The sequence below is a fragment of the Varanus komodoensis genome, unplaced genomic scaffold (genome assembly GCF_004798865.1).
Source record: "Varanus komodoensis strain SLA01 unplaced genomic scaffold, ASM479886v1 scaffold4, whole genome shotgun sequence".
Taxonomy (NCBI): domain Eukaryota; kingdom Metazoa; phylum Chordata; class Lepidosauria; order Squamata; family Varanidae; genus Varanus; species Varanus komodoensis.
The window spans coordinates 14,237,276-14,265,206 of record NW_025335941.1 but is presented as its reverse complement, the minus strand read 5'-3'; the positions used below and the strand labels follow the sequence as shown (position 1 = coordinate 14,265,206).

At 41.1% G+C, this 27,931-nt stretch overlaps 1 protein-coding gene across 3 annotated transcripts in view; it reads right to left on the bottom strand.

The window, feature by feature from the left end:
• The window catches only part of RUNX1 (RUNX family transcription factor 1), a 207,364-nt gene that overhangs the window by 8,394 nt on the left and 171,039 nt on the right, over window positions 1-27,931 (bottom strand). For all 3 annotated transcript variants that reach the window (XM_044442324.1, XM_044442322.1, XM_044442323.1), the window contains one exon: window positions 1,193-1,354. In XM_044442324.1, the coding sequence (XP_044298259.1) occupies window positions 1,193-1,354 (162 nt within the window). The remainder of the gene's footprint in view (window positions 1-1,192; window positions 1,355-27,931) is intronic.

Here is a 27,931-nt window from a genome sequence, read left to right as displayed (position 1 = left end):
TTTGTAGAAGTCTAAATCAATGTCCAGGTGCAAAAACTAAATTACAGAACAAGTTACATTTGCTTAAGGGTAAAAACCCCATCTACATAAAGTCTTAAAAGTAAGGAAATAGTATGTGAAAAGGCTTTTTGAACTTTCCTTGATGGGCAGACTCTATGCCTCCACAGGAAAATCACTTGTAAACATGCTACAAACCCACCATTCATCTGACTTATGTTGCAATTGGAAATAATTCTGGTCAAACAGAATTTAATAAAATCCTAAAACTGAATGCTTAGAGACCATTAATACAGGCTTTGTGCACTACCACTTGGTATAATTTACAATGTTTGCAGCTGTGTTTGTTGAAGAAAAGCCAGCAGGCAAAACAATAGTGTACTGGATATGGGTTTTGCAAAAGTGTGTGTATGTATGTATGTACAGTATTTATTGTTCCATGAACATCCTGCCTTGTGTACTCCAAGAAACCCAAGGTGATTTACATGATCTTTCCCCTCCCCCTTTCATTGCCACAACAACTATATCAGGTAAGTTAGGTTGAAAGTCAGTGACTGGCCCAGTGCTGGCCCAAAGTGACTCACTGTACTTCATGGCAAGTGGGGAGTAGAACCTGGGTCTCTCCAGTCCTGATCTAATTACTACACCACACTGGTTCTCCATAAGCCTTGATCTAAACCTGGGAGTAAAGAAGTCATAGCGAAATCGGCCGACTTCATTCCAGTCCAATGTGTTTTAAACTGGGAGCCAACCATTCCTTCAGTAGCATTTCTGAATGCTTCATTTATTCAAGTTCTATTATTGAAGTTTGTCAGATAATGTACTTTCATACTGGACTGTGACAACCCTCTTCACAACATGACCTATACTTTCCATGAATGAGGAAAAAGCAACAGCAAATTTCTTGGTTCCATTTGCTGTCATTCAAAGAGCTGGAACATACAAACAGGAAGAACAGTGAACGGCCTAGACCACAAGTTCCTGTAGTACTCTTTGAAGATCTGCAGTAGAGGAACTTGGGATGTGGTGGAGTGATGAAGCCAGCTTCTATTTCATGACCCACAAATAAAGTGCAAGACAAGTAAAGGAGAGGATGCTTTCTTCCTTGTGAATGGCTGGTGTATTTTTTGATACCTGTTTCACACCTTGAGAATCCTAGGTTTAGAAAGTTCAAACAAACATTTCTGTGACTTACTTGTCAGTCGGCTTGACAGTTCTGCAGAAAGGGATGTCATCCCACTAGCCCTTCCAGGTGAAATTGGTGTGGCTGGATGAACTGAAGGAGTTGCAATTGATCCCAGGTATTGATAGGATGGGTCATAAGGCCATGGAGGGGATGGTTGAAGTTGCCTTGTATCTGACATGGAGGAGAAAAGAATACCAATTATTGACTTTTTTCAGCCCTATCCTGTGATCATCAGATGCTATTCTTCAAAGCAAAAGTGAAACACTAGCCATTTTCTGGTGGACCACAGTCAGTTGATAAGATTCTTGCAAAGACTCTTTGCAAAGAATATGCCTGCTGATTGCTGCAGTATAATAGGATTCCGTAAGGCACTTCTGTTCTAAGGGCAGTAGCTAATGTGACATGAGTGCTAGTTACACAGTGTTACTATAAGTGAGCAATAGTTCAATGCTAATTGTGTAAAGTTGGCACAATGACTTTCCCTGGACAACACATCATAGCAGCTAATGCTATTGCTGTTGTGCTAGAGGTTGCTTATGCCTGCACAATGCAGCTTACATTAGAGCTCATGTCAAATTGGATACCACCCCAATACAAGCGTGAAGATTCACAGCTGTGAAATGCAGATGAATTATGCAGTAACTGTTAAGAGATTCTAAGTTTGTAAAAAAAGGATAGACCATGCAAGACTGAAATCAGACTACCCCTGACTTAAAGGATGCACTGTGCACAGCTGCATTTTAAAATCCAGCTTTCCCTTTTGTCAGAAAGCCTGAAAATGAACGGAAGGAGTTGCAACTGAAGGAGTTGCCTATTTTCAAGCAGCATTTGCCATTCTCTGTGTTTAGGACAGTGGAATATTTTTCTTGTGATTTTTTAATAGAATTGCCATTCATGGGTTGGGTTGGTTTTTTTTTTTTTTTTTTTAGGGGGGTGATTAAGGATCAAAAGGTGGAAATGTCAGTGTACAGTGTCATCCTTTGCTAATGTAGTTCAGAATGTCATGTTAAACAGGGTTTTTCTGTTCAGATCCAGACACTGCATTCCAGTGTCAATGAGCTACCACAACCAACAAAACTATATATACCCAAGCCCAAACTTTTACAGATTGATGAGAAGAGGGCAGGGTACAGTCCTTTACAAATATGAGTGCCTCTGTTGTGAGTGTATCTATCAGATTGTTACTACTTCAAGTTCCTCATGTTCATTTATTTATTCATTTGATTTATATCCCACCTTTTTTCTTGGAAGGGAGCCAAGGCCGTTTCTTAAGCCTCCCACCCATCTCCATTTTATCCTCCAAAAACCCCTTTGAGGTAGGTTAGGATAAGAGTGCAAAGTCCCCCAGTGAGCTTCATGACTGAGTGAGAATTCGAACCAGGGTCTCCTGCATCGCAGTCCAGCACTCTAACCACACCACAGTGGCTGTCAGTAACTTGTAGGATCTGACATCTTAGTTTTAACAACTGGCTTCCTTGCAAGCTTTCTTTGTTTTGGACACTGCTTGGATAAAACAAGTTGCACAGCAATTTGCACATCATGGTGGCAGTTTCTGGATAATTTAGCCCAGGAATTCCACTGATGAGCAAAGCACATGAGCCACATTCTTGCTGTTTCTGCTTTTAAATACAGTTTTGTGACCGCTGGCCCCGGAACCCAATAGTTTCCCATAGTTTGTTGTTGGGCTAGCTCTGAGTTATTTAATCCAGAAACAACCCTGGATTTCTGGGTTTGCATGTCATGAAACAACCATGACTTGTTAATTAAGAGCAGGAATGATGAGTGTGCAGTTTGTATGCTCTGCTTGTGCCCTCAGTTCCTGCATTAAACCACTTAGCAATTGCCAGTGTCACATGTGATTTGTCTAACATTTCCATTTTAAAAAACTGTATGTCTGAGCCATGCAGGGCACAACTGAGGTATCACTGCTCTTGTTGCTCATGCTGGCTCCAGGGAAAGCATCTCGTACGTTGTTTTACAAAACAAATCACATGTGACACTGGCAATTGCTAAGGCTTTGAAGAAGAAAAGGAAACTTCCAAAAATGGCATATAGTCTCAAGGATGGTCACCTACTGACATGCCTTTAATCCACTTTCTTCATGCTCCCCACACCCCCAAATTTTATAATGCATCCCCTCTGTGCATTACTTTAAACTAAAGGCTCTGGGTGATCTCTACCGGCCCTCCGAAGAAGGAGGAGGCAATTATTTATTTATTTATTTATTTATTTATTTATTTATTTATTTATTTATTAAAACATTTTTATGCCGCCCCATTTGCCGCAGCCTTGGGGCGGCTTACAACAATTAGAATCATCTAGCAAGAAAGGCTGCACATGGGCGAACATCAGAAGAAACATCTTGATGGCAAGAGCAGCTCGTTGTTGAGGATGCCCTATTTTTGAATTTCACACGTGTTTACAGACTGTTTACAAGATTCCCCCCAACCCTGTGATGAGTGGGGGTGAGCTGGCTACATACAGAAAGATTGCAAAGGATTTTAAAAGGGTTAATTTTTCTTCCCAAGTGTCTATATATTAATACTTTGCCTGCTAGAATATGTGTGAATAAAATACTGCAGAACTAACTTGGCTCACATAAACTTGGTTCAGAGCTTAAATGAAATTTCACATTCTGTAAATGTGCAGGAAAATAAATGTATGTGTGGGAAACATGCCCAGTTTGCTAATATGAAAATATACCCACTTGAGGCAAATGTACAGAGTAGTGAACGGATGAAGAAGTGAGTTAAACAATTAATGGTTAAGAGTGACACTCTGCTCCTGGCTCTCTCTGAAGGGAAGGCTCCCCAAGGCAAAATATGGGACAGAAAGCATGGGATACAGTCCAACTATCTACCTATCAACTGCAACATTTCTATCTGCCCATCTCTGCAAATCCGATGACGTGGAAGAGTCAGGACTTATGGCAGCAAAACTGAAACCCAGAAGAAGCTGGGAGAGGGGAGAAAGGTCAGCTTGAGTAGGAGTAAGAAGCATGGCAGTCTGAGGAGAGGAAAGCAATTCAGGCTCCAACACCATAAAAAGGTGATCGTTCCTGCCCATCAGCCAATTGTTGGGATCCACCAGTCCCTTGAAATAATCTGAAGCTTAGGAGGATGCGCAGGAGAAACCAGGAAACTCTTTGGATCACCGTGGGAGTTTCCAGCATCCAAAAGACATCACTGAGATGAGGTGTAACAATGCTAACAGCAACTCCTTGATTAGAGGTGCCTGCATCGTCTATTGCATCCCAGCCAAACTTCTCTTCTGTGTGTATGTGCATGATCAATACATGCTCTCAACCAGACATAACACAGCCATCCATCACAGACCTATAACGAAAACCTTATCTGCAGAACATGCCTTCTAGGGAGTGCTGTGCCAGTCAGAAGGGCCACTGATGATGGCATTGTACCACATAGTTCAATGAGACATTTGGACATTTATTTCAGTCCTATGATCCAGGAATTTGGAGGCTATCCTTGCAAATCATAGCAAGTGGAAACAGAAGAATCTTCTTGGACAGATATCAAACACTGCACTGTCTCTGGAAGTCTGGACTGCAGAACTCAAAATTGCAGTGACAGCTGAGCAACTACTTTGTGGTCAGCCTTTGCTAATGCTTCTGCACCACTCAGGGTGATGACAAATGCTTGTCCTTTGAGCAACCCAAATCAAAGGGGCCTGCCTTGCCTTTGTGCTCAGTCCAGTTGTAGCCAGTTGTGACTACAATGAAAATGTATTTTGGGATAGAAAGGGAGGGAGATTAGGGGAAGCAAGTGGCTTTTGTCAAATGTTTTTTGTTAACAGACAGGCTCATAACCACTGAGAAACATCTCAAGGGAAAGTCAGAGGAAGTATGTCTGCATGCAAGAGAAGTGGAAGCATCTGTGAGTGTTGTTTTCAACAAACATTGCTAAATATCAGATCCCTGCTGCCAAAGATCTGGCTGGTGACTACAAACCAATATGTGAAGGCTTAGCTAGGGATCAGTCAATTTCTGGTTCATGCTCCCCATAAATCTATCCTGTTCCATTTCTTCATCAATATGTGAATCCCCTCACAACCCACCCCCACACCAAAGTCTTTATGAAAAGTTTTATTTAAAAACATTTCCCTCCAAAACACACATTTTAAAACATATTTTTATATAGTGCTTGAGCCAAGGACTATGCCAGCAAATCCAGGAAGTACAAACGGTGGAAGATAAGTAAGTTACAACCTGCACATTAGTGCAGGAGGTGCAGATCAGGTAACTTCATACAGGAATTTATGGAGATTGATTTCCTGAAGCCTTCCTAAGTTTGGCCTTCCACACCATGCAACTCCTTACTTTGGGTAAGATCCAAGCTCAGTCCTACTTATAGCAGATCCATTGAAATCAGTATAACATAAACTAATTAAGACAAACTTCCATCCCATTGATGTTAAGGGGTTTACTCTAAGTAGGACTCAGTCTGGGTCCATGCACATGTCTCCTTTCTAGCCTTCCTTTCTCACTCCAGCTGTTTGTAGCTTTGTCTTCTTTCCACTGGAACATTTCCTCTCCAAAACATACCCTTCTAACCTCCTGCTTCTTTGGTGTCTTAGCATCTTCGTCTAGCTCTGCATGGTATCCAGAATTACAGCAGTTTAGCCAAGCACTCTCAGAGATCTTTCGGACTGCCTTGCCCTCTGAGTAACAGGCAGTCTGCTGAGCCAATCACTGCCAGGAAGTTTCCATGCAAGCACATTACATTATATAAGATTTTCTGACACAAAGCCACCAAATCAAATTAGAACACCCATTCCTCTCTTCTCACGGCCCTATCAAATGCGGGAGCTAGATGTATTGTTAATGCATAGCAACAGAGCACTCTACAGTGTACAAAATTTTACCAACTGAAATGTGATGAAAATATTTTGGCACTTTGGGTCTGGCAGCAAAATAGCTTTGCAGAAAGCTTTAAAGGGAGATTTAAGGCACAAAGCATGGAATCCTTGCAGCAAATGTGCTGTTTGTAAGGGAACTCCGCCTTGCACTTAGGATGCCAAACTGAAGAATGGGCCGGAGTATTAGCTCCATATGAAAGCACAGGTGGCAGTGACTCTGGGAGTTGTAGTCCAACACACCTGGCATGCACTACATTGTGGATGGCTGCTCCCGAGTATCTGCGGAACTACTGTTCCATGCAGTTTTGCAGCCTATATACACCAGTCTCAGCCTTTTTTTCTCAGTGAACAACTGCAATACATTCCTGCCTTTCATAGTGTGAGAAAGTATATGCAAACAGTTAATTAGTATAATAAAACACTTCAGGGTGTGAACTAAAGTACCATCATTCATGTGGCGCTTAGTTAGACACAAGTTCTCAGCCTACGGCCGCATGCTGAAGAAGCTATTAGATGCTAAGCACTATACCACCATTCATGCCTTGTCATGTTTAACAGCCACAAAAATGTTGTGTTTGATTTCTTTAAAAAAAACCCCACACGCATAATAATTAAGCAGTGCATATGCTGCATAAAATTTAATAGTTTCATATAATATGCTTTGATTTGTGAAAAAAAAAGCAGGGAGGGAAGGCTCCACAAGTTAAAGAAACACCTCTCTATTTACTGCCTCTTGTGTATTTATTATTTTTGTAATCGTCAACATTTCAGTACTCAATACTTGTTGAAGATCAAAGTTGTGATAGAACGGAGGACACCTTCCCTACAACCCTTCACCGCCTGTACCCATCTTTTACATCGACCAGTAGGTGGCAATAAAGAGCTTCCTGGACAATTTTCTACCACTCTTCAATGGGGACTCAACCAATGCCATTCAATTCAGCACTAGCTCCGCAGTGCTCTGACTTTAAGAATCTACTTCATGTTTGCTTTGTACCATATCAAGCTTTAAACTATATGCCTGCAATGAAGGTTCTTTCATACAAATCTAACATTCTACAGTTTGTAAAAAGGCATTCACTGCTCATCCATGCAGCTAAACAGGATGAAAGGTCAGCAGTGTTTCCTGAGAGCAACAAGGCATGGCAAGGGAGCAATATACAAAATCTTCCTGTGCTTAGAATTCCTGGCTGGGGAAGTTGGGACTTGTGGCCCAACACCACTGAACTCTGTTTCCAACACCAGGGAACTCTGGTTTACAACATCAAGCGAGCAAAAGTCTGCTTGATCTTGGCCATGTGAATTTTTTCAGAAGGGTTCTAACATAAATCATTCAACTCTAAATGCAATTCATTGGATTGCAGCAAGTACCGTTTTTATAAGCATCCCGCCAATGCCTTTCTTACCACACTGTGCAAAAACAATGAGTTATCCATGGATTTGTCATTTTTGAAGGAAAGAGAGTAGAAGTTTTTGAAGGAAAGACAAGCTTTTTCCAGAAAGGAAACTCTGGATGTGCTGTATATGGATGGTGCTCCGAATGCAGACTGTGCTTATTTGTACATCTGAGTTACCTGAAATATGATAAGCAGTTGGCATGCATCCAAGATAATGTACTCTTGAAGTATGATGATCTGCTACAAAATCTAAAGTTGTGGTATGTCGATTGCTACAGTAATTGCTCCACTGGCAGTTAAAATAAAGGCAAAATAGAGAAGCACAGGTTTTACATCAGTCTTAATTAAAACTGGTCTCCTTCCACCATCTGTTCCTGGGCCAGCCCATGATACTTTGCTACCCTGAAGGGAAGGACACGATGGTGCCTGCCCCAATTCCATGTACAGAAGGCAGTTAGACTGGCAGCTGAGTCTTACTTTGACACTGGCAGGCACCAGGCTAACTTATGAAGCGAAAGGCATGCCGCATTGGGCACTGGGATCTGTCCGTCCCTTTCTCCTCAGCATCCATCACCTGAGGTGGCCTTCTTAGCATGCCAAATCAAATGGCTGGCCCTGAGGGCCCCTGAGCTCACCCTGGGTTGTAGATTGTAAGCAGAGTAGAGAAACAACTGTTAAAATGTCTGCATAACAGGAAAAAGAAATAATAGATGGCTTTGGCAAAGCAAAAGTCTTTTTCATTGGTCTGAAAAAAGGATTTCACTACACAGCATTTTAAAACTGGCTTTAAAATCCTATTTCCTGAAATTAAAGATGTACACTTTTTTTAACACATACATGCATGCACATATGGGTATGTTTGCACATCTAAATAAAAATGCTTCAGTGCTCTTGCTAAGAAGCATGAAGGGTATAGGATGCATCTGGAAAACCTTACTATACTGTAGAGGTAAGGGTTTGAAATCAAAACAACAAAGAAGGGTTCAAAACCCCTGGGATGTTAAGATGTGGCTCCTCTGTTGCAACTCACAGTTCTTACAGCTTGGAGTTGACTAGCCAGCTGCTTTCACTGTGCATGTGTGACTGCAAGGAGAAGACATTTGAGGGCTCAGTGAGTGGCATCCTTCTGATCCTTTTCCAGAATAGGGTCGTTTTGGCATATGCCAGTTCACAGTAAATCCCTACAGGTCAGCCACCATCCTCTACTCTTAGGTTCACTGCATTTATAGGGGTGAATCTCACTGATACAAAATGTTGTTAGAAGCACTTCTTGAATAGGATAAGCAGGATGTGATTCAGTACTGAAGATGACATGCCAGTAACTGACAAGATGACAGACCCCCTTTGGAAGAGATTTGGCTCAGCATAAAATTGAAACCTGTGTCCAAAAGGCCCTGCAAAAAGTACTTCTCTATTTCTCTCTATTTTCCAAAACAGGAATTGACAATTAGAGAAATGGGAAGAAGTGTCACAAGCAAGCAATTAATTAGTCACATATCTATGTTAATTAGATTCCCTTGATAACATGAGTAAATTGCTGCTATTATATGAACCTGGAAAATAGCAAAACTGCTTTTGTCATTGTAAACCGGCAGAAACGTCTGCCAAACTCATTCTGCCAAGAAGTGTAATTGCTTTATGATCTTGTCAATTATTTTAAACTAGCTGAAAAAGAGGTAAAAGACTAAATCAAACCATGGGTATCACATTATTTTTCTCAATCGTGTTTTCAATATCACACCAGAAATTTATTTGATTTATAATCCACCTTTCCATCAAGAAAAATGACACTCAACAGTTACCTCTTTGCCCAACATCTGGGCTCTCCCCCATTTCATCTTTATCCCTTTGGTATGATTCCTTTTTTCTTGTTGTTATCATTCATTCTACCTGGCTTCCTTCTGTTTCCTCATAAACTAAACAATTTTCATGGCTATGCTTTGCATGCTCATGCAGGTACTTCTCAGCACCTCCTGCTTTCACACCAAAGCAGTTACCAGTTCAATTCACAAATCTAACATCCTCTTGGGGCTCCAAATGATATATTTGAATTGCGCTGGTCCCACCTCCACCAGAACTTGACCCTTTAGAATTACAGTGACTATGGCTGATGGCTTGTGCACCAATTCTGAGCATCTACTCTTCATTTTCACAACATCCATTCATATGAATAACAAAATTAAGATGGAATTCTTGCCTAATGCAGAATTTTAAACAGCTTCATCATTTTCCAGGAGCTTAATTTCTCAAGGTTTCAGAGAAGGTACAGTTTTCACCAAATCGTTTCTGGGAACAGCAGACACACTGCCCAAGCATTCCTCTTACCTTTCAGAGATGAGGCACAAGAAGCTGGAAAAGTACAGAGCCAAGAGTAAAATTCCACCCTCAGCACCTTTTCATTATTGTTGTTTTGTAAGCCGCCCCGAGGCTTCGGCGAATGGGGCAGCATAGAAATTTTTAAATAAATAAATAAATTATGGTGACTGCTTTTACTAAGTAGCTAAGAACTGACAGCTTACAGTGGAAGGAAATCCCAGCTTCGGAGGTTTACAGCACAATCTTGGATTGTTTCCTTATGAAGTTATTTCTGTGATGATTTACAGTATAAACGTTTAGAACAATTTAAACACTTTAAAAGCACTTTCCAATGGGAGTTACAGGTGGTTGTGAATGAGGAAGTGAGGCTTTTCAAGACTTTACTGATCTCAGCTGTTCTGCTCAATGGAAAATCCTAGGAGCTACTGTGGTGTTGCCAATGTAATCCATCTCCCATTGAAACAGATACTGTTGGCAGAATAGACTCCATATTCCCTCCTATAGCCCATCACATGAACTAGGCAGTTCATATAGGTCTTTTTAACCTTAAGTTCTGCTAAAGGCTAGAGTGACTCTTCCCAATAGCTTGTTCATACTGAAGTGGAAGTTGGTGTAGGTAACCCATTAGGTAGATTGTAGCTCCTCCTGACTCAGCTACCAAGGCTAACTGGGGATGTTGGGAGTTGTAGCCAACACATCTGGAGGGCACCAGGCTGGGGAAGGCAGCACTGGATTATGAATTTCATAAAACATTTTTTGAAATGTTTGTCTTGTGTGGCAGCCTTGAGATTACCTCATTCAGCCCTTTGGCTGAGCTTCTTTGTATAACTAAAGAGTACACAGGATAATGGTGCACATCATGTTTCAATATCATTGCCAAAGTTACTTAGGCTCTTTTAAAAGGCACTGGTATCTTTAAGCAGTGACCTCATGCCCCGATGTTTGCTTTTATTTTAGAGCTTCTGTGGTTTTACTGAGGCATTAAAACCATTTGAGAAGTTCTGGAGATGCTTGACCCTTTGAAATGACTTTCACAAGAAACTGAAATTAGTCCATTTGAAATTACATCTAGGGTTGTATCAAGGCCTTGGATCTACACAGCAGGTTATGACTGCTATATTGCCTTGGCCTGACATTTTACAAAGAGTCCTGCAGTCTTCTTAATGCTAGAGTTTTTAAATCATACAGCTGGAAGGTTTCACTGGACTTTCTAGTTCCCTGTAGATGTGAAGAAACTCAGTCACATCCTGAAAACCCAATGCCCCTAAAGTTACCATATTAAAATCTTAAACTTGACCCCCTTCCCCACAAAACCTAGCATATGGGAACATCTGACAGGAATTCTGTAGTGGCTCTTTTTTTTCTGAGTTACCACTGCTAGGGTGATACCTGTGATTCTGTGTTCAGGAACAGCTTAGACAATTTGTTCTACAGCAAAAAACACAACGAAAGTGGGATGGTGTAAATTGGTGACCTGCAACATCAGGGGGTTTGACCTGATGGCCTTCTTGGCCCTTTCCAAATTCACTCTTTCTATGAAGTAGAAGTAAAGTAACTTGAGGTTTCAAACTCACTAGGAGAGTTCAAATAATGTGACTAACAAATCTGTTGCACAGCGTTTCTCAGTTCAGAGATGGACAACATGTGGCCCTCCAGATGTTTTGGTCTACAGCTCTCATCGTGCCTTACTATTCACTATGCTGGCTAAGGACCAAAACAAGTGGTGGGCAACAAGTTGACTGACCCTGCCTCAAACAATACAATTGTATTATCCATTACATTGAAGAATCACTACAAAACAGAGAAACAACGTTGTTCTCCATTCAGAGAGTTAAAAATGCTCATAGATAAAATACATTAAAATGAATGTGGGGTGGGGCAGGAAATCTATCTTCAGTTTTGATGTCTCCCTAAGGAAGGGGGCAGCCATAACAGTATAGACTCTAGACTACAGATCCGTGGCCTGTGAATGCAGAGGTGAGCAACCTGATGGCACTCCAGAGGCTGCAACAGCTTGCTTTAATTTCACATGCAGCTTGTGCTTTGGTTGAAATGAGAGTGTGCTCCCTGCACTGTTGCAGAAGGCAGACTGCAGCTTGTAGTATTCAAGGGAGGGCAACAAGATCAGGAGCTGTACATACTGCTTCTTGCGTAGCTGGGCCTTGTGCAACTCAAGAGAACAAGCCCCTGTGTCATGGAGATAGCTCTGATTATGGGTGGGCCTGTAGAGCAAGGTCACTTGGGAAGTGGCTGACCTTGCTGGCTGCTTGTGCTGGACAAAGGACTGAAGAAACTAAAGAAGAATAAAAGCATAGGAAGCTGTCTTTCGCTGAACCAGACCACTGGTCCATTTAACACAGCATGATTGTCACTCATGGGCAGCGGCTCTCCAGCAGTTCCTGGAGATGGGGGCGGGGATGAACCTGGGGTGCTCAAATGCAAGCCATGCCCCCTCCTCCTTGGAGGAGGAGAGATTCAAATATGGGTTGGAACTGTGGACTCTTTTCATGTAAATCTGTGTGTACCTATTACAATCATGTGCAATGATTTCTACATGCAAAGGTGCAAGTCCTACTGAACTCAGTGGAGCTCACTTCTGACTCATTATCCTTAGGACTGCATTGAAATTGGTAAAACATATGCAGAACCTTTATAACAAACAGAATTAAAGCTTGAGAAAGCCTAGGATGATACAGGATGTCAAATGTAAACATGCTCAACTAGAAGTCAGCATGATATATTCTACTGTATCACTACTGGTGGTGGTGTCATCATCATTATCTCTATTCCTCCAGAGAGCACCAGTTTGGGGAAGGCTGCTATGGATGAAGGGATGAATACAAAACTTTCCCAAGGAAGTCCTGAGGAAGTACACCTTCCATCACACAATGTAAAGCTCCACTGAATAGTATTTTGGCTAAGGGTGAAAGCCCCACATGGTGCAAGCTTCCTTAAGAAAGATACAGTAGCAAAGAGGCAGAGCTGGGTGCAGATACTCTCTGCAAACAAGAGCAGAGTGATAAGGCTGAGAACACTGAAAGGTTACTCCCGAAGATGCAAAGCAAACTCATTACACAATATTACATTCTTTCACTTGCAAGCAAACAGGGTTGCTATCAGCCTTGCCTTTCATATCCTCAGTGGTCTTCTCCCCCTTGTTATCTATGGCTTTAATGTTGAGGAAAACTCCCTTTGTGGAGTTTGCAGTGGGCTCATTTGCTACAAAATACTGACCTTGATGTGGACTAATTAGGATTGCAATAGTTAAATAATACAGGTTGGGAGTTGGAAACTTTGTGGGTATAAAAGGTGCCTTTGAACATAACAGCCACTTACACTTTCATGATCTCATCCCTAGAGCTCAGGGGAGAAAAAGAGAAATACAAACTAATAAAAAGGACTTCATCTAGGGGCATTCTACACACAGAGCCGATTGTCATCCCAGAAACCCTTATCCAGGACACCAAACGAAATGTAACTGGATTCTTTTAAATTCCAGTATAGATCGTGATTTTAAAAAATCTTTTGGTAATAAGTAGACCTCTGATGATCTAAAGACATTCTGGTTCATTTTATTGACTTAGAAAAAGTAAATGTTAAATCAAATGCAAACTTCATAGTTTTAGCAGCTGAAGTCACCTTGGGTGGGGATGGGAAATGAAATCAAGCAAAGTAGTACAAAAAACTCCCTTCAGAATTCAAGTTTGATCTACAAGGTAAAAATAAGGTCTTCCTCAAATGCTGTAATACATATTGTTAACAAGTTACTCGTATTAGCTCAACTCTAAACACATTACCTGGAAGTAAGGTCTGTTGAAATCAAGGAGTTTAAAACTGGGATATTAGGTGGTTGGTTTAAAGTGGATAGCAGACCATAAATGCATACTTGTTCTGTCAGAGGTTTAAAACTGTTTGGCCGTGAAACAAAAAAAATAACACACACACACACACACACACACACACACACAAATTTCCAGACAATCACTGAAAATATGCTACAGGTATATTTAAGCCAGGTTTGCGCTGACCACAAAGTTTGGTTAAGAATTTGATTCAGTTCTTCAGAAAACAGCTCCATTTGACTTGGACTGATCTGATCTGAGTCCAAAACTGGAGTGAGATGTGGAACAAAGCTTCATGCCTCCCACCAAGGAAAACCCACAAATGGCTCTAACAAACAAGCAAGCAAGCAAACAAACAAAAAATACAAAAATAAAACAAAAGTTTTTTTTAACAGAATCAGATGGAATTTGTAGGCATAATAGACATAGGTTGGGGCTTTGCGCCCATTACACCAGCAAGTGTCATTGCTATTATGCTGCTTTCCACTGCAGCAAAGTCAATAACACTCACGAGGACACATAATCTTTTGAGGCATTAAGTACTGCACGTCTAATACTGTGCTTCAAGTGTTTTCTTGAGAAAAAAACACGTCCTCAAGATATGGGAAGGAAGCAAATGTATTTTTATTGTGCCAAAGATCTTGTGTAGAAAAGCATCAACAGCAAGTTCAGAATTCACTTGAAACTGATTGAAAACACGTCTGCAAATATGACAGAGAAATAATTGCCAGCATTTGTGGGAGAAATAATTGCCAGCATTTGTGTGCCTCCTTCCTGTCTTACAACCAGGTTAGGTAACCACAGAATCCAAAAAGCTATTTAAAACTTTTAAAGAAAAGTTGTGTTCAAAATATGAATCTTTCAACCAATATGGAATGGCTGAAATCCCTGTGCTACCTTTTAAGTAGTCCATCAGGCATCTTGCATTCATTTAAGACTAAACCCCTCCCCCCCAACCAACCACCAGAAAATTTTCATACAGGAAATGTTCATAAGAAGCTAAAATACATCTCAGCATATGTTGTAACCAGTTTAGCCTGTGTGATTAGATCACACTGTTATCTTTATGTCTCTCTGAGACCTGATAATTCCTGTGTAAAAACCATGTGGATTGGCTTCATGACAGAATATAGCTGTATCCTAGAACCACACCTCTTGACCAAAAGTTACAGCTGTGTTGGGCAGTCTGTAGGGCAGAAGGGCAGAATTTGGGCTTGTGGGATCTGCTTTGGTTTTAATTAGAACTCTGAGATGTACCAGATGGGAAGAGCAAGATGTAAAATGGTGGTTCAGGAGCCGTTGGTGTTTATTACCAACTGCACCCGATGAACCGGGGTGATATGTATACATGTACAAATCTACATGGAAATACTAGAGATCAGAGAATCTAACTAGACCTAAAATGCCTATTAATTGACAATTGATGAGCCTTGCTGATCTACTGCAAAACACCCAGAGATCTACCAGTTGATTTCCACTGCAGGACCCTTGAGAGAGTGGGGAAGAAAGTGAGAGTCAGAAACTCGTGTGCTTTGAATGCGCACCTCCAAATTCATATCTCTCACTGTGTACCTCTCTCATATGCAGAGTTGCAGTGGAGTTAAGAAAAGACAAGATTATATGAGATTCTGCTCCACGCCCCTGGGACAGGGTGGGAAGAAAGGCAAATGGAAAAATGATCATCTAGTGAGAATTGCTGTGAGCTTTGCTTTCTTCCCTTTTCTACCTGAAAGAGGAAAATTTGGCAGAACGATCCGTGAGAGGAGGAGTGGAAAAGTAGTTTACAAAGGGTCCTACATTTCTCTCCAGGGCTCAGGACTGAGCATTACCAGTGCTTTAAAGCAGGGATGTTGTCTCTCAGGCCTGCAAGCCGGATCCAGCTCACCTTATGGGCTCAGATTGCCCTAACCCTTTTCCCCCAATTGCCAATCGTTTGGTGCTTTCCCAGCTTTAACGCTATTTTTCCTGCATGCTAAAAGTCTGAAACGCCTCTTCTAAAGCATCGTAACTGGCAGTAGGAGCCATCAGTTTCCCAAGCTGGTGCCCTCCAGTTGTTCTAGAATTCAGTTTTGGCCATGGTGGCTGGAACTGAAGTGGAACGGGGAACTGAAGTGCAAAATATCTGGAGAACATCAGCTTGAGGAAGGCTGATCTAAAGTTTACTGTGTTTTCTGTAAAATGGTTTTACAGCCTTAAACATGACATTACTCCTCTCCACCCCTTACTTAAATATAAAAAACCCCACAAGTTAGCTAAAGACTTGAGTTAGTATCACTACCATCTGGGTTAGAAACAAAAGGCCGTGCCCTTTTGTTCCTCCCGTCTCCTTTGTTTTCTGAGGACTGACAAAGGTGCTCAGAAAACATATCACAACTTCAAATAATGCCAAGGTACTTGCAGGCAAAAGGAGACAAGTACCATCCTTTGGAAGTGTTTAAATGATTTGGGGAGTAAAATGCTGTTTACTGAAAAATTAATGTGCCACTTGTACTCAGCAGAGACAAGTATGTCTGAACTCATATTCTGGATATTGGCCACCAGTGGACTCTGAGAAATGTTTATAGGTATGAGATAACATCAAGCTCCTGTCTATGTTTCATTCCTTCAGGGCTTTTGCTCCGTTTTAAACAAGAAAGTGCAAGTACCAACAGAGGTATATTATTATACTTGTTTTTATGTTCATCTCCTGCAGGATTTAAGCCCTCATCTGTGGAGAGCATCATCACCTGTTGCTCTGGACCACCCTGCCAAAAGACCCTGCTGTTGCTGAACCCCATGCACACATGAAGAATTCTAGTGCCATCACTACAGGTGTGTAAGTTTGTTTTTTCTGAGAATCTGGTAAGACATTAAAAACCTGGAGATTTAATCAAAAAATGACCTTGATCCAACCCCAAAAGTAGAGGTAATACTGGAAAGCAACATGTACATCTTTTCATGACAAACAATTTCATTTTCCAAGCATCAAGTAAGGGATGGAGGAGCAAGAGAACTAAAGGAGAAGAGCAACAAGGACAGCAGGAAGCATTTTTACATTTTAAGGAAGACAAGTTCAGTGAACATCACCTTGCATAATCTTCACATAAGAGAACACTGTACCAGGAAACAAATGTTAGAAAGAAGCGTTTCCTCTATCTTTTTTTTATACAATCTCTGTCACTTTCAAATCTATGACAGATTCTTGTTTCTTCTTCTGGACATGTCTCTAACAAGGCTTTCATTGTCTCAGACAGGTGTGAAACTGGAACTGATTCACAGCCAACAATCTTGGTGTCAGAGCCAGTTCTTGAGCTGAAAACATGCACCAACTATCCAGTAATACCAACACAGCCAGCCAGAGACTCAACAATTTAAAGCTTAACGCGCGCACGCACACACACACACACACACCATAAATCAGATGATGATGTGCCAGCCAAATGTCGGCTTCTCCAGCAGATGCCTGCAGACTGTCTGTGTAGATCAGACCCTGCCTGTTTGGGTTAGTGAAAGCATTTTTTTTTCTCTTCTGAAGATGAGAGGCTGGGTGGAGCGACTAGTTCAAACACATCTCTGTTGGCCCTGTCTTGTCTCAGTTGTCCTCTTACATATGTCTTTTGTGAGCCTCTTTTATTCACAAGTATGACAGAGGATCAAGTGTATCTGCATTCTATTTGTATCTTCCTTCAATAAAAAAATTAAATATGCAATAACTTTAATAAACTATAATGGCACATATATCTGTAATAAAACTAAGGGTACTGTGGAGGGGAGAGTCATTTATTCAGTTCTTTTCTATACTGCCCAATATCCAAAGCTCTCTGACTGAATAGCCAAACCCCTAAATGCATAATTATCTGGGGGAACTGACCAGGATATCCACTGGCAATCCTCCCTTGGCTCAAGCCTGAGTCAACTAACTTCTCCATAACTCTCTACATCAACAAGATGGATAAATGAGCATCAGGTCTTGCTACAGCAGCTGCCAAGCTGCAGGAACACCTGCCTGCACCATTCTGGTAGCAGCCCCACCCCCCCTGCACCCCAATACAGAAACTACCCACTCCTGTAAGTTCTGCCATGTTCTTCTCCTAGATACAGATTAAACTCCCAGGCTTCCTGCTTGGTTTCCTAGTCTAGGGGGTCTTCTCTGCCATCCCCACTGTTTCTGCTGTCAATATTGCACCAAGCAGAACAAAGTGACAAAACAGTTCAATAACAGCAGCAACAGAATCCAAACATACACCATATACCTGCTTAAACCAGTCATAGGTAAAAAAAATCCTTTCCCCTGACCTATATGAAAGCTGATCAGCCACAGCTCAAGTGACTGCAGCAGGTGGGTTGGACTACTTGTCTGAACACTACTTGTCTGAACACTAGCATAAAGTGAGAAAAGGACTTAGCACAGGCTTGCTCCCTAATTCTCACCTTAAGTCTCTGGATAATTAGCTGCTGAAGACCAGCCATCATGAGATTCCAGGTCATCCCCAGCTGCCAAACAGCTCACATGGGAGGCATACCCTGAGAGCCACTCCTTCCTCACCCTGCAACTATCCCCACCACCTTTGCAGTCAGAGCAAAGGGGCCTTTTCATAACAAGCCAAAGTACCAGAAATCAAAGCCTCCTCTTCTTTATAGTATAAACCTAGCCTGAGCAAACAGAGGAGAATATAAGGACATATTCCATCAGACCAAATCCAGCATTCTTTTTACATAGTGGCCAGCCAGATAGCAAAGGGAAGCCTGTGAGCAGGACATGAGCTCAGTAGCACCTTCCTGCTTGCACTGCTTCTGATATTGGAGGTAGTATATAGCCATCATGACTGGTAGCCATCGACAGCCTTATCTTCTATGGAACATCAGGCAGAGAAAAGCAGCTGCGTGGTTACGACAAATGCAACCTTTGTCCCCTCCCTCTAGAGATGTCTTTGAACATGCCCAGACATCTTTAGTTATGGAAAACCTCTCATGGGAGGCTTAAACCCCAGCCTGCACCATGACTCAGCCTTATGTTAAATAGGTACATGCAGGAGTCACCTGGAGGACACATGGTGAGTTCATCCAAGCATTGATTGGTCAGTGTTCATTTCAATCCCATTCTGGGAGATGCCCACCCTTCTAAAGCAGTATCTTACTTTGTGAACAATCCCCTTGTGTCTGAGTGGCTGCCAAAGAGCCAAGTTTAAATTCTTCCATACTGCAGAGTTTCAGGTGCCTCCCACCTTCAAATGGGTGAGTTATTCTCAGGATAGAGACTCAAGTTTCAATTAGTAAAGCCAGTGTGGTGCTGCGTTTAGAGGGACTAGAACTGAGGAGATATGGGTTCTAGTCCTCACTTCTCCATGAAGCTCACTGGGTAACTTTGGATTAGCCACTAACTCACATCTTAACCTACCACACAGGGATGCTGTGAACATAAAATGTAGGGTAGGCAAGATCATGTATGTTGCTTTGGACTCCTTAGAAAAGAGGCAGGATATAAGGTTTAATTATTTAATATATAATAGTAAAATCATTGTATACTTCATGTTATTTTAAAAAGCAACTTACCATTTCTGAACCTCTCTCTGTTCTTGAATGTATTTATTTAATTGGAAACTGGGACTGATTTACTTCTTTGGCCTAACCTAAAAATTGGTCTTTTTAAATCTCTGCAGTACTTGACATACATGCTAACCTTGTTTTTAATGAATGTAATCAAAGTGTTAGAAAAGAGCTCTCTCCTTCTCTATAATTGTTAAAACCTGGAATCCTATCTGACTGGGATAATAGTTCTCAATCACAGTAGTGGGGGCATTTTTGCCTCTGAAAGATGCTACAAAATTGTATCTTCTACTTTGCAGGATTGTAGACTTTCCTTTGTAACAGAGCATGATTTCCATCACAGTAGTGACAAATGGGAAAGCAAAGGGTCAAGTGTGCACGCTTTCTGCTTTTCTACCCTGAATCATGCCTGTCAAATGCTTCCCCATCTCTGTACCTATGCACTGTCCCGGTATGTCTCACTCCTAAGACTCTGTGACAGATTTGCCACCACATCCTCTGAGATTCATCTGGTTTTCTGGCAGGGATCGTGATTATGCTCACCTCTGCAAAACCAAACAGGTGGATCACTACAGCTTTACCAACTGAGAAAAATGATTCACATCCTTACCAATAAGAGAGGAACACCCACACAGCTGTGCCCTGGTTGTAGCTTGTTGGGCTTATGATTTTGGCTGAGCAGCCTCAGCCACAGCTGCAAGTGCAGCTTGAAAGAAGATTCATGAAGGGACACAGCAGGGCATATGTATGGAGCCACATACTGGAAACTGAGGAAGATAAAGTTGGGCTTCACAAAGAATTTGAAGGCAAGGTTTTTCTTTGGGGTTTTGTTTGTTTAAAAAACAGAAAAGACCACAAAACCACTGGCTGATGCCTAAGCAAATAGTTTTAGATAATCTATGTCTGTGTCTCTCTTTCTCCTTTCTTTCAACACCCCACAAGACAGAGACACACCCAATTTCTTTCCTCCAGTACAGTCAGATATTTTTGTATGGCTTTTAAAATCATTTTATTTTGTTAGAAGCATTTTAAGATCTCCTGTAATATCTATTATAGTAGATATTAAATCTGTTTTGTTATTTAAATCATATTGCAAGTAAATTTGGTCCTTGGAAGTCTGCTACTGACAGCTCCTCTTTGCAAACTATTTGCAGCCAGGTACCAACATACCAGGAGATGGTGAGCCATCTGTTGACTTGTTGTATTGTTTCCCATTAATGCAGAATGAGGGAACCAGCTGAGCAGAAACATGCCCCAGCAAGCTTTCCATCCACACATTTTGCATATCACCCAATTCACCTTCATGGTATGGAGGAAAGGTGGAAACTCCTCTCTGCAACTCCAGCAATGTCCTGTGCAGTTGGCTGTCACCATATTATGCTTCTTTTGAGTATGATACTCTCCAAGCCAGCATCATGGGTAATGGTTACTCCACCTTTTCATGCCAGGTGAAAGAACTGCAAGAGCAGTCCATCCTTTTATGAAGCATTAATCACCTGGAAACCTTTCCTTGCTTCTTCCTTTTGATCAGAAATTTAGGTCTTCTATGCCACCTCCCATATCCGGATTGTCTTCAGATTGCTTCACTATTTCCATGTGTTTCTGGGCCTTTGAGCTCCTTTCACCCTCTGCTCAGCACTCTACCCTCTCTGCATGGTATAAGACTTTCAAGCCATACATACACCTAGAAAGACATGTGGACTGCTAGCAGAGCAGGCTTCTCTGTCCTCTAGGAGGTGTTTTTAGGACAAGGCTAGAAACTTGTTTCAGATCAAGGATCACATTCAATGGTGAAGAAGCTTTTGGGAGCCACATTCCAGTGGTGGGAGGGACTTAAGGGTCAAAGCAAAAGGTCTGAGGCCAAAATATGCAACCTTTCAGTATACTTGAGTTTTAATACTGTTAGTAAATAAGCCCTAAGAGAGGCATGTTAACCTTTTTCAAATAGTGGGTGGGGGGGAGGGGGGAATGTGAAAAGTAGTTGGGGAAGGGGGAACACCAGACGGCCAGATTGGAAACCCTATTTCAGGAGTGGATTTCCTAGTACTAGCAATCAAATGGGATTGTGCAGCTATTTGCTCTTTTCTTCCTTTTTTTTTGGGTGGGTGGGTGGGTGGGTGGGTAAGTAAACAGATGGAGGAAGCAGTGGGAAAATACAGGAGGGCAAATGGGAAACAGCATCATCTGGACTCCCTCCTCCATGAAATTCATCTGGATGCCGTTTACATGTCAGGTGTTAGAGGATATAAGATCAGAATATAAGATCTGTAGGTTATACTAAGGTAAAGAGCATCCTAATGACTGTCTGCACGCTTTCCTTAGCAAAAGCAACAAAACAAAGTTTAAAATATTATTCTCTTGGTGCAATAGCATTAGCACAACACCACCTAGCAGAAACACAGGAAAGGAAATGCTGTGTAGAGCTCTGATCTCTGATCAGTCTTGCAAAGAAATCAAAGTCAGATATAACTGATTATCACACCTATGCAGAAATGCTCTAGGTGGCGCTGTGCCATAGTGGAACAGCATAAATAAATAAGCAGAAAAAAGTTTTTCTTTTACAATTAAATATTCTATTTTCTCTGTCTAAAATGACTCAACGAAAAATGTTTTTTAGTTACAGGAGCAAAACCAAAGGGTCGTTATCTAAGGAACCTGTAAAGAACTGTGGGTGCCACCTGATAAATGCCTCATACAGGAAAGCCTTATTATATTTATAGCAATTTCAGTTAACTGATGGCAAGGAAATTGCCAAGCAAAGAAACTTGTGCTGATAATTTTATCAAGGAGAAATTTAAATTTTATTTTAAAATTAACCTACTTAATGCATGGTCTTATGACTATGGTTCTTCAAAAACAAAAAATATTTTGGGGTGCCCCTATTTCAGGGTGTACACTGAAATTTCTGTGCATAAAAGAGATTAGAGATTTCTAAATTTCAACTATGTTTTAGAGTTCTAGATTAATACGAGGTTTCTGAGGAAGAGACTGAAAGGAGCCACTTGAAGTCCATGGAACTATACCCAAAATAAACTAAACCAGCGATACTTCTTCAAGTAGAATAATACTTCTAGCTTAGATGGCTAAACTTGAAATGCATGGAAATATTATACCTTTTTAAGGAGTCCCAAACCTCCCTATTTGGCACTGGGTCAGCCTATGAATCTCCACCCTCTATTTGGATTGTGAACTGAAGGTTATAATAGAGAAAGAAGTCAGGCAATAGGTGGGTGGTAATCTAAATAATCATGTGTGGGCATGAGTCTAAAGCTCATTGACTTGAGGGAGGGGAGGGGAGAAAGGGATTGATTCCAGTAGGATCAAGCCCCAGTGAAGTTCTTTATGTGCCTGATTACTCACAGGGCGGGTTCACACATCCTGTTAAGCTGCTATGCAAATAAGTTACCATGGGCTTGTTGCTTGTTGAACAACCCGTAATGCCCTAGCAGATGATTGGGCTCGCCATGGTTTGTTCTCCCCCCATTGCTCCTCAGTTCTCCAGCTGGCTCTGGCAGGCACGCCATGTGCCTTCCTGGCAGAAGCCCTCACTGTCCTGCTCAGTATGCAGCCCCCTTGCTGCAATTGGTGCACTGCGTTTCCTGGCTACAGAGGGTGATTTCCCAATCTGCCCCCCCCCCACCAGCTTGCCAACAGAATTCATTTTCTGAACACTTACGAACACGGCAATGGTTTTGCTTTGGTGCTTACATCACCCGCTAGCAAGTATCATCTTTTAAAGACTGTTTCACCTTACAATATAGTAAGCACTCCCACTCCCAAAGTAGACACACCCATTGGGAAGGTTCCTTCTCTCCAGACCCTTTTCTTTATCATTTCCTTCCACTGCCAGTTGTCACATCCCGATATGGTCACAGAACAGTGGGTGCAATCATGGAACATGCCTGGGTCATGGCAAAATTGTAACACAGAGGGAAAAATTGAGGAAATGTTAACGAAGCTGTAATTTGCTTCTGTATACTTGTGCATGACCAATAATAATAATTTAGAAGCTATGAGCATGTTTGGGAGACTCTCAAGTGACCTTCTTTCACCATTGTTAGGTGCCCAGGACAGAGGATGCTGAGAAAGGAAGAGGGAGAATGGCAGCAGAACAAGTGAGAAGGCAAAGACTCAGGACCCACAACTTGCTGCCACCCAGGCTATTGCAAATTGGGGCTGAAATGGAAGACTTTCACCGCCGTTATGCCAAAGACCTTCTATGTTTAGCCTTCTGGGAAGGAATATACCATGCAACTGCTGGAACTTATCTTTGTGGGTGCAAACTCTATGCTGCAAGGACTCATACTAATTGAGGGGAATTTTGACTTAAAATATATTTGAGTAGCATTTCTAGCTTTTGCATCACAAACTATTCTTGAACATCTCCTTAATTTCAAAGATAGCTGCCATGCTGGTGGTCACTTTTAGAAACCAAGCAAGTCAAGGGCACAACAGTGGCCATGGAGGTCCTAAGGCAGTTCCTTTGACTATCACTAACAATACACATGCCTCTGAGTGTTGTGTGTCCAGCTAGATTCAGTGAGTGTTTGCTTTTAAGGCAAGGCATCATTATTTATTAATGTTTGTTGTATTTACCATGGGAGGTAATTGGAGCCCTGCTATCAAACTATGAAGTGTTCTGCCAAGAAGGGGATTACAGGGTTTTTTTTTTAATTCTATGGAGAGAAACTGGATTTGTGAGTGAAAGACTAAGAAAGGTTTTATTTACCAGAGTTTTGCAACCAGTACTTTAATCTTCATAACAACTAGGTTATTCATTGAGCCCTTACTATGCTTCAAAAGTCAATAATAATCAAAAAGAAATTAATACCACTGGCATAAGGTCTCAACTCTGATGTGTCCACAGCCTCTTGTGAGTGTGTAAAAGGAACATACCTGCTTCTTGCTATATTTATACAATAAGTAAAGTTCATCTGGCTTTTTTTATCCTGCAATGAAGTAGCAAGGTAACAATATTTTATTTTTTCGTATCAGGGGTTTAGTTCAGGATATATGGCTCTCCAGTTATGCACTCACTTGGTGTTTTATTGTCACTTTAGCCATGGGTGATGGGTTAAGCCAGAGACAGTGACTAGCCCTAGGTTACTCAGTGAGCTTTCCGGAGAAGTAAAATGTAATGCAATACATTCCAAGGACATTCATTAGCCACACCTTCCTCTGGACTGTCAAAGTGCTAAGTAGCAACATATACGCGTATGTATATATGAATGTTCTTTTTTTTGTTTCAACAAGGCACCGCACAAGGGGTGCAATCAGTCACTGCTCAGAAGTCAGAGACTTCTGTGTTTCCTATGCCCTGGTGGCATGACAGGTAGAAGTGGTCTCTGCCTTCCCATCCCTGGTTCTCTGGTATTTTTGCTAGATGGGCTTTTTAGTGAGGGTACTTCTGCAGGGTAGGGAAAGAAGCTGGAACTTGGAAAGAGGATAACTTCCATCTTGGACTCTCAGCCTCCTCCTCTAAGGACCTCAGATAAGTAATTTAATTTGTACTCTTTACTGCAATGTGTTTCCTCGATGGAGAACTAACGTTGGACAGAGCCCATTATTAGGACCCGTCAAATATACACATATTTGTAGGCAAACATTTGCTATCCCAGGTCCCCTTCATCAGGCAAGATATTACAAGAAGTGGGTGGGATACGAAGAGAGAGAAGAAAGCTGGCAAGCATCAGAGTAAGGAAGTCAGCATAGTCAAAGTTTTAAGGTGGAGGGGAGGAGGTGGGGGGATGCAGACTTAAATGGATTAGGCCAAGCGTCACACAAGTTTCAGATTACACCTAGGATTGTTAAGGAAAACAAAGAGGTAATGGCTGATTTCCCCATTTTTCAAATATAAAATTCACTTATTACTTGGATTTGCCTCCAACATTAAGCAAAACATACAGATTTCTTGCCAGGCAGAGAACTAGAGTAAAGAGAAACATAGCAGGTTTTATATGAGCAAAGCTAGAGATTAATTTTGGGTGGTGCAATAGGTTAAAATAAAGTCAATCTAAGCTAAATTTGGTGGTTTGCCTCACAGTTGAAGGGAAGGTAACCCTCCAAGATTAAAGTCCATAATTAACTAGACTCTCAAAATAGAGAATATCCCATACGACCCATGAAGAGATAATCCCTTGTGTTGGGAGAAACCACTTCTCACCTTGTTGCCAAACAATTAATTTAGTTTTCTCCAGCTGATTAAGTGTAATAGCCTAAGCAGGAAGCAGAGCTGTTGCACCTTGCCAAAGAAATTCCATCTGTCAAATGTGCACACATGAATGCACTAGAATGTGTAAGATGAAGAGAGCACAGGCAAAATATTTTCTAACCCAATTTTCCTGTGTCTTTTCAGAGAAGATGTTCCATTAATCACCTGCAGTAAGAGGCCTGCTGGGATATTCTCCTGATCTTGACAAGTTTACTACCTTTCAAATATACAGAAAAGCTTGTGCACAGTCCTGTTAGCAGGGATAAGTTGAAATGGACAACAATCAATTGCTTGTTAAAATCCTGCATGGTGCTTGTAATGACAGATACCTGTTGCAAGGAATACCTGTTGAAGGCTTCATTATGTATTTTATTAATGGGGGTCTTCTGCCAAGAGGCCTTAAATCCACCACTCACACATTCTAATAAGTCAATGGTTTCTAAGGAACATGTTTCACACACCTATCTTGATCCAGAGAGAAGGTAGCACAACAGAAAGCTGTATGCATGCTATGATGTTTATGAAGCTCTGAAGTTTTCCCTATCACTGAGAGCAACAATCGTCTCATGCAGCCTTCCCAACCTGACTCCCTCCAGTAAAGCCCAGCTGGCTTGGAATAATGCGGTCTAACACATCAGGAGGAAGCCAGATTAGGGAAGGCTGATCTCGCAGGTGGGAGTGGGAGACAGGGAAAAGGAGGAAAGAGGTCTGGATTCAGTTTGTGCTTCCTCCTCCTCCTCATCTAACAGATATTCATCAATCACTTGCAAGGCAGACAGGAGAAAGAGAGTGGCAGCAGCAGGTGGAGGAGGAGGACTAAAAACCACTGAAGAAAAAATTATGCATAATTAACAGATTTCCTTTAAAGTGCATATTCCAAAAAGAAAGCCCACTGAACAGATTGTTTATGATTGACAGATCAAAGCCTTAACATTCTACATAGATAGAATATGGCGATAATTAGGAATCTGATCCTGTCCCTTTGGAGTACTGGTATTTATCATCTTTACCAAAATCAAGCAGATTTCACAGTTAAGACATTAAAAAAAACCTATCCAAACAACACTAGTTAAAATTCCTTGTGGTCAACTACAACAGTGTGTCTTTCTAGTTCATGGGAACTATGATAAAGATGGATGTTTTCAAGGAAAGATTATGATAGGGTAGACCTTGGAAACCTCTTCTAAACAAAACCTTTTTTGCACCTGGGAGGCAACAAAAAAAACCAGTGTCTGACTGTTCCTTGCTTGTCAGGTATCAAACCATCTAGCTTGTTTTCTTAGCAAAGTGTCATTTTGTTTTTATTGTGCAAATATTTGTAATTGTTTTTAAATTGACAAAATACTTTGTGACAAACCTTTTAAAAGGCTCAGTAAAAGTGAAAAAGAACCGAAGATGCTTCATGTAATGGCAGTGTTGGGATTTTGGAGTGATGAGGAAGAGTAGCTATTTTTATCTGTTTTGGAAAGCAGTAAGTCATTAGTTGGCACTTTACAGTTGAATGGGTGATAAAAACGTCTTTTCTCCATCTCTCCTTAATTCTCTTTTTCTGTATAACATATTTAGAATTACATATAACTTTAAATCTTATATTTCCATAATTGAAAGAACCAGGGAATTACATAAGAAAAAGGGAATTTGGGACTCCTCATTCCTGAAGAAGCTGGCTGTGTGGAAAGCTACTTTTTCACTTGTCAGAGGTCTTAACAAGAGTTTCAGATTGGCATAGGGCTCAGCTGCTCAAAGTGGATGGGGAGCAAAATGAAAATACTCGCTATACAAAGAGCTGTAAAATTTCTAAAAATGTTGGAGCCATGGGAAAAATCCAGTAATGTGAAGCTATAATTTGAAAAGGAATGTTTTATTCTCATTTGTAAATATTTTCCATTAATGAACATTTTTGGGTGTTGAAGCTTGTCTCTAATGGTAGTAGTAGTTCCATGCCTTTATCATAGGAACCAGCTACTTTGTTTCTGTTAGGTAGAGAGGGTTTATTCTAGTGGCAACAAGTAAAAAGGGTTAATAGCTGAGGGAACACTCCCCAGTGGTGAGGTCTAACTGAGTATTTAAAAAATGTGGCAGTGAATTCTATAGACTCAATCTTCAAAGTTAATTGAAAAGAAACATAGATGGGACAGCCCACAAGATGTTCCATAATATCCAGTGACAGTGGTAGGACAGCCTAGTTTTTTCACATGTGGGTTTTAGATTAGAGCTAAATTAATTGATTACCACCACATCTAACCAGAAAAAGCCCCCAAACACAGAACTCCATAGAGCAAAACCCAAATAATTAAGAATGTCCATTTTCTTTCATATTATGTTCTGGTGATTCTACTTACCTGTTGTGGAATTAAGCATGACTTGGAGCATCCATAAATATCTTTTAGAAGAACATACATTAGATTAATAACTGTAATAAGGAACAGAAAGCACAACTGTGATGGGAATCTTATAGGAAGGATTTTTAAAAATCCCCCATGGTTTCATTATTTCCATACATTTTATATCTCCAGGCTTTCCATTAAAGTGTTCTTATGATAGAAATCATAGTGTTTCTGTGTTTTCAGAAATCATTTTG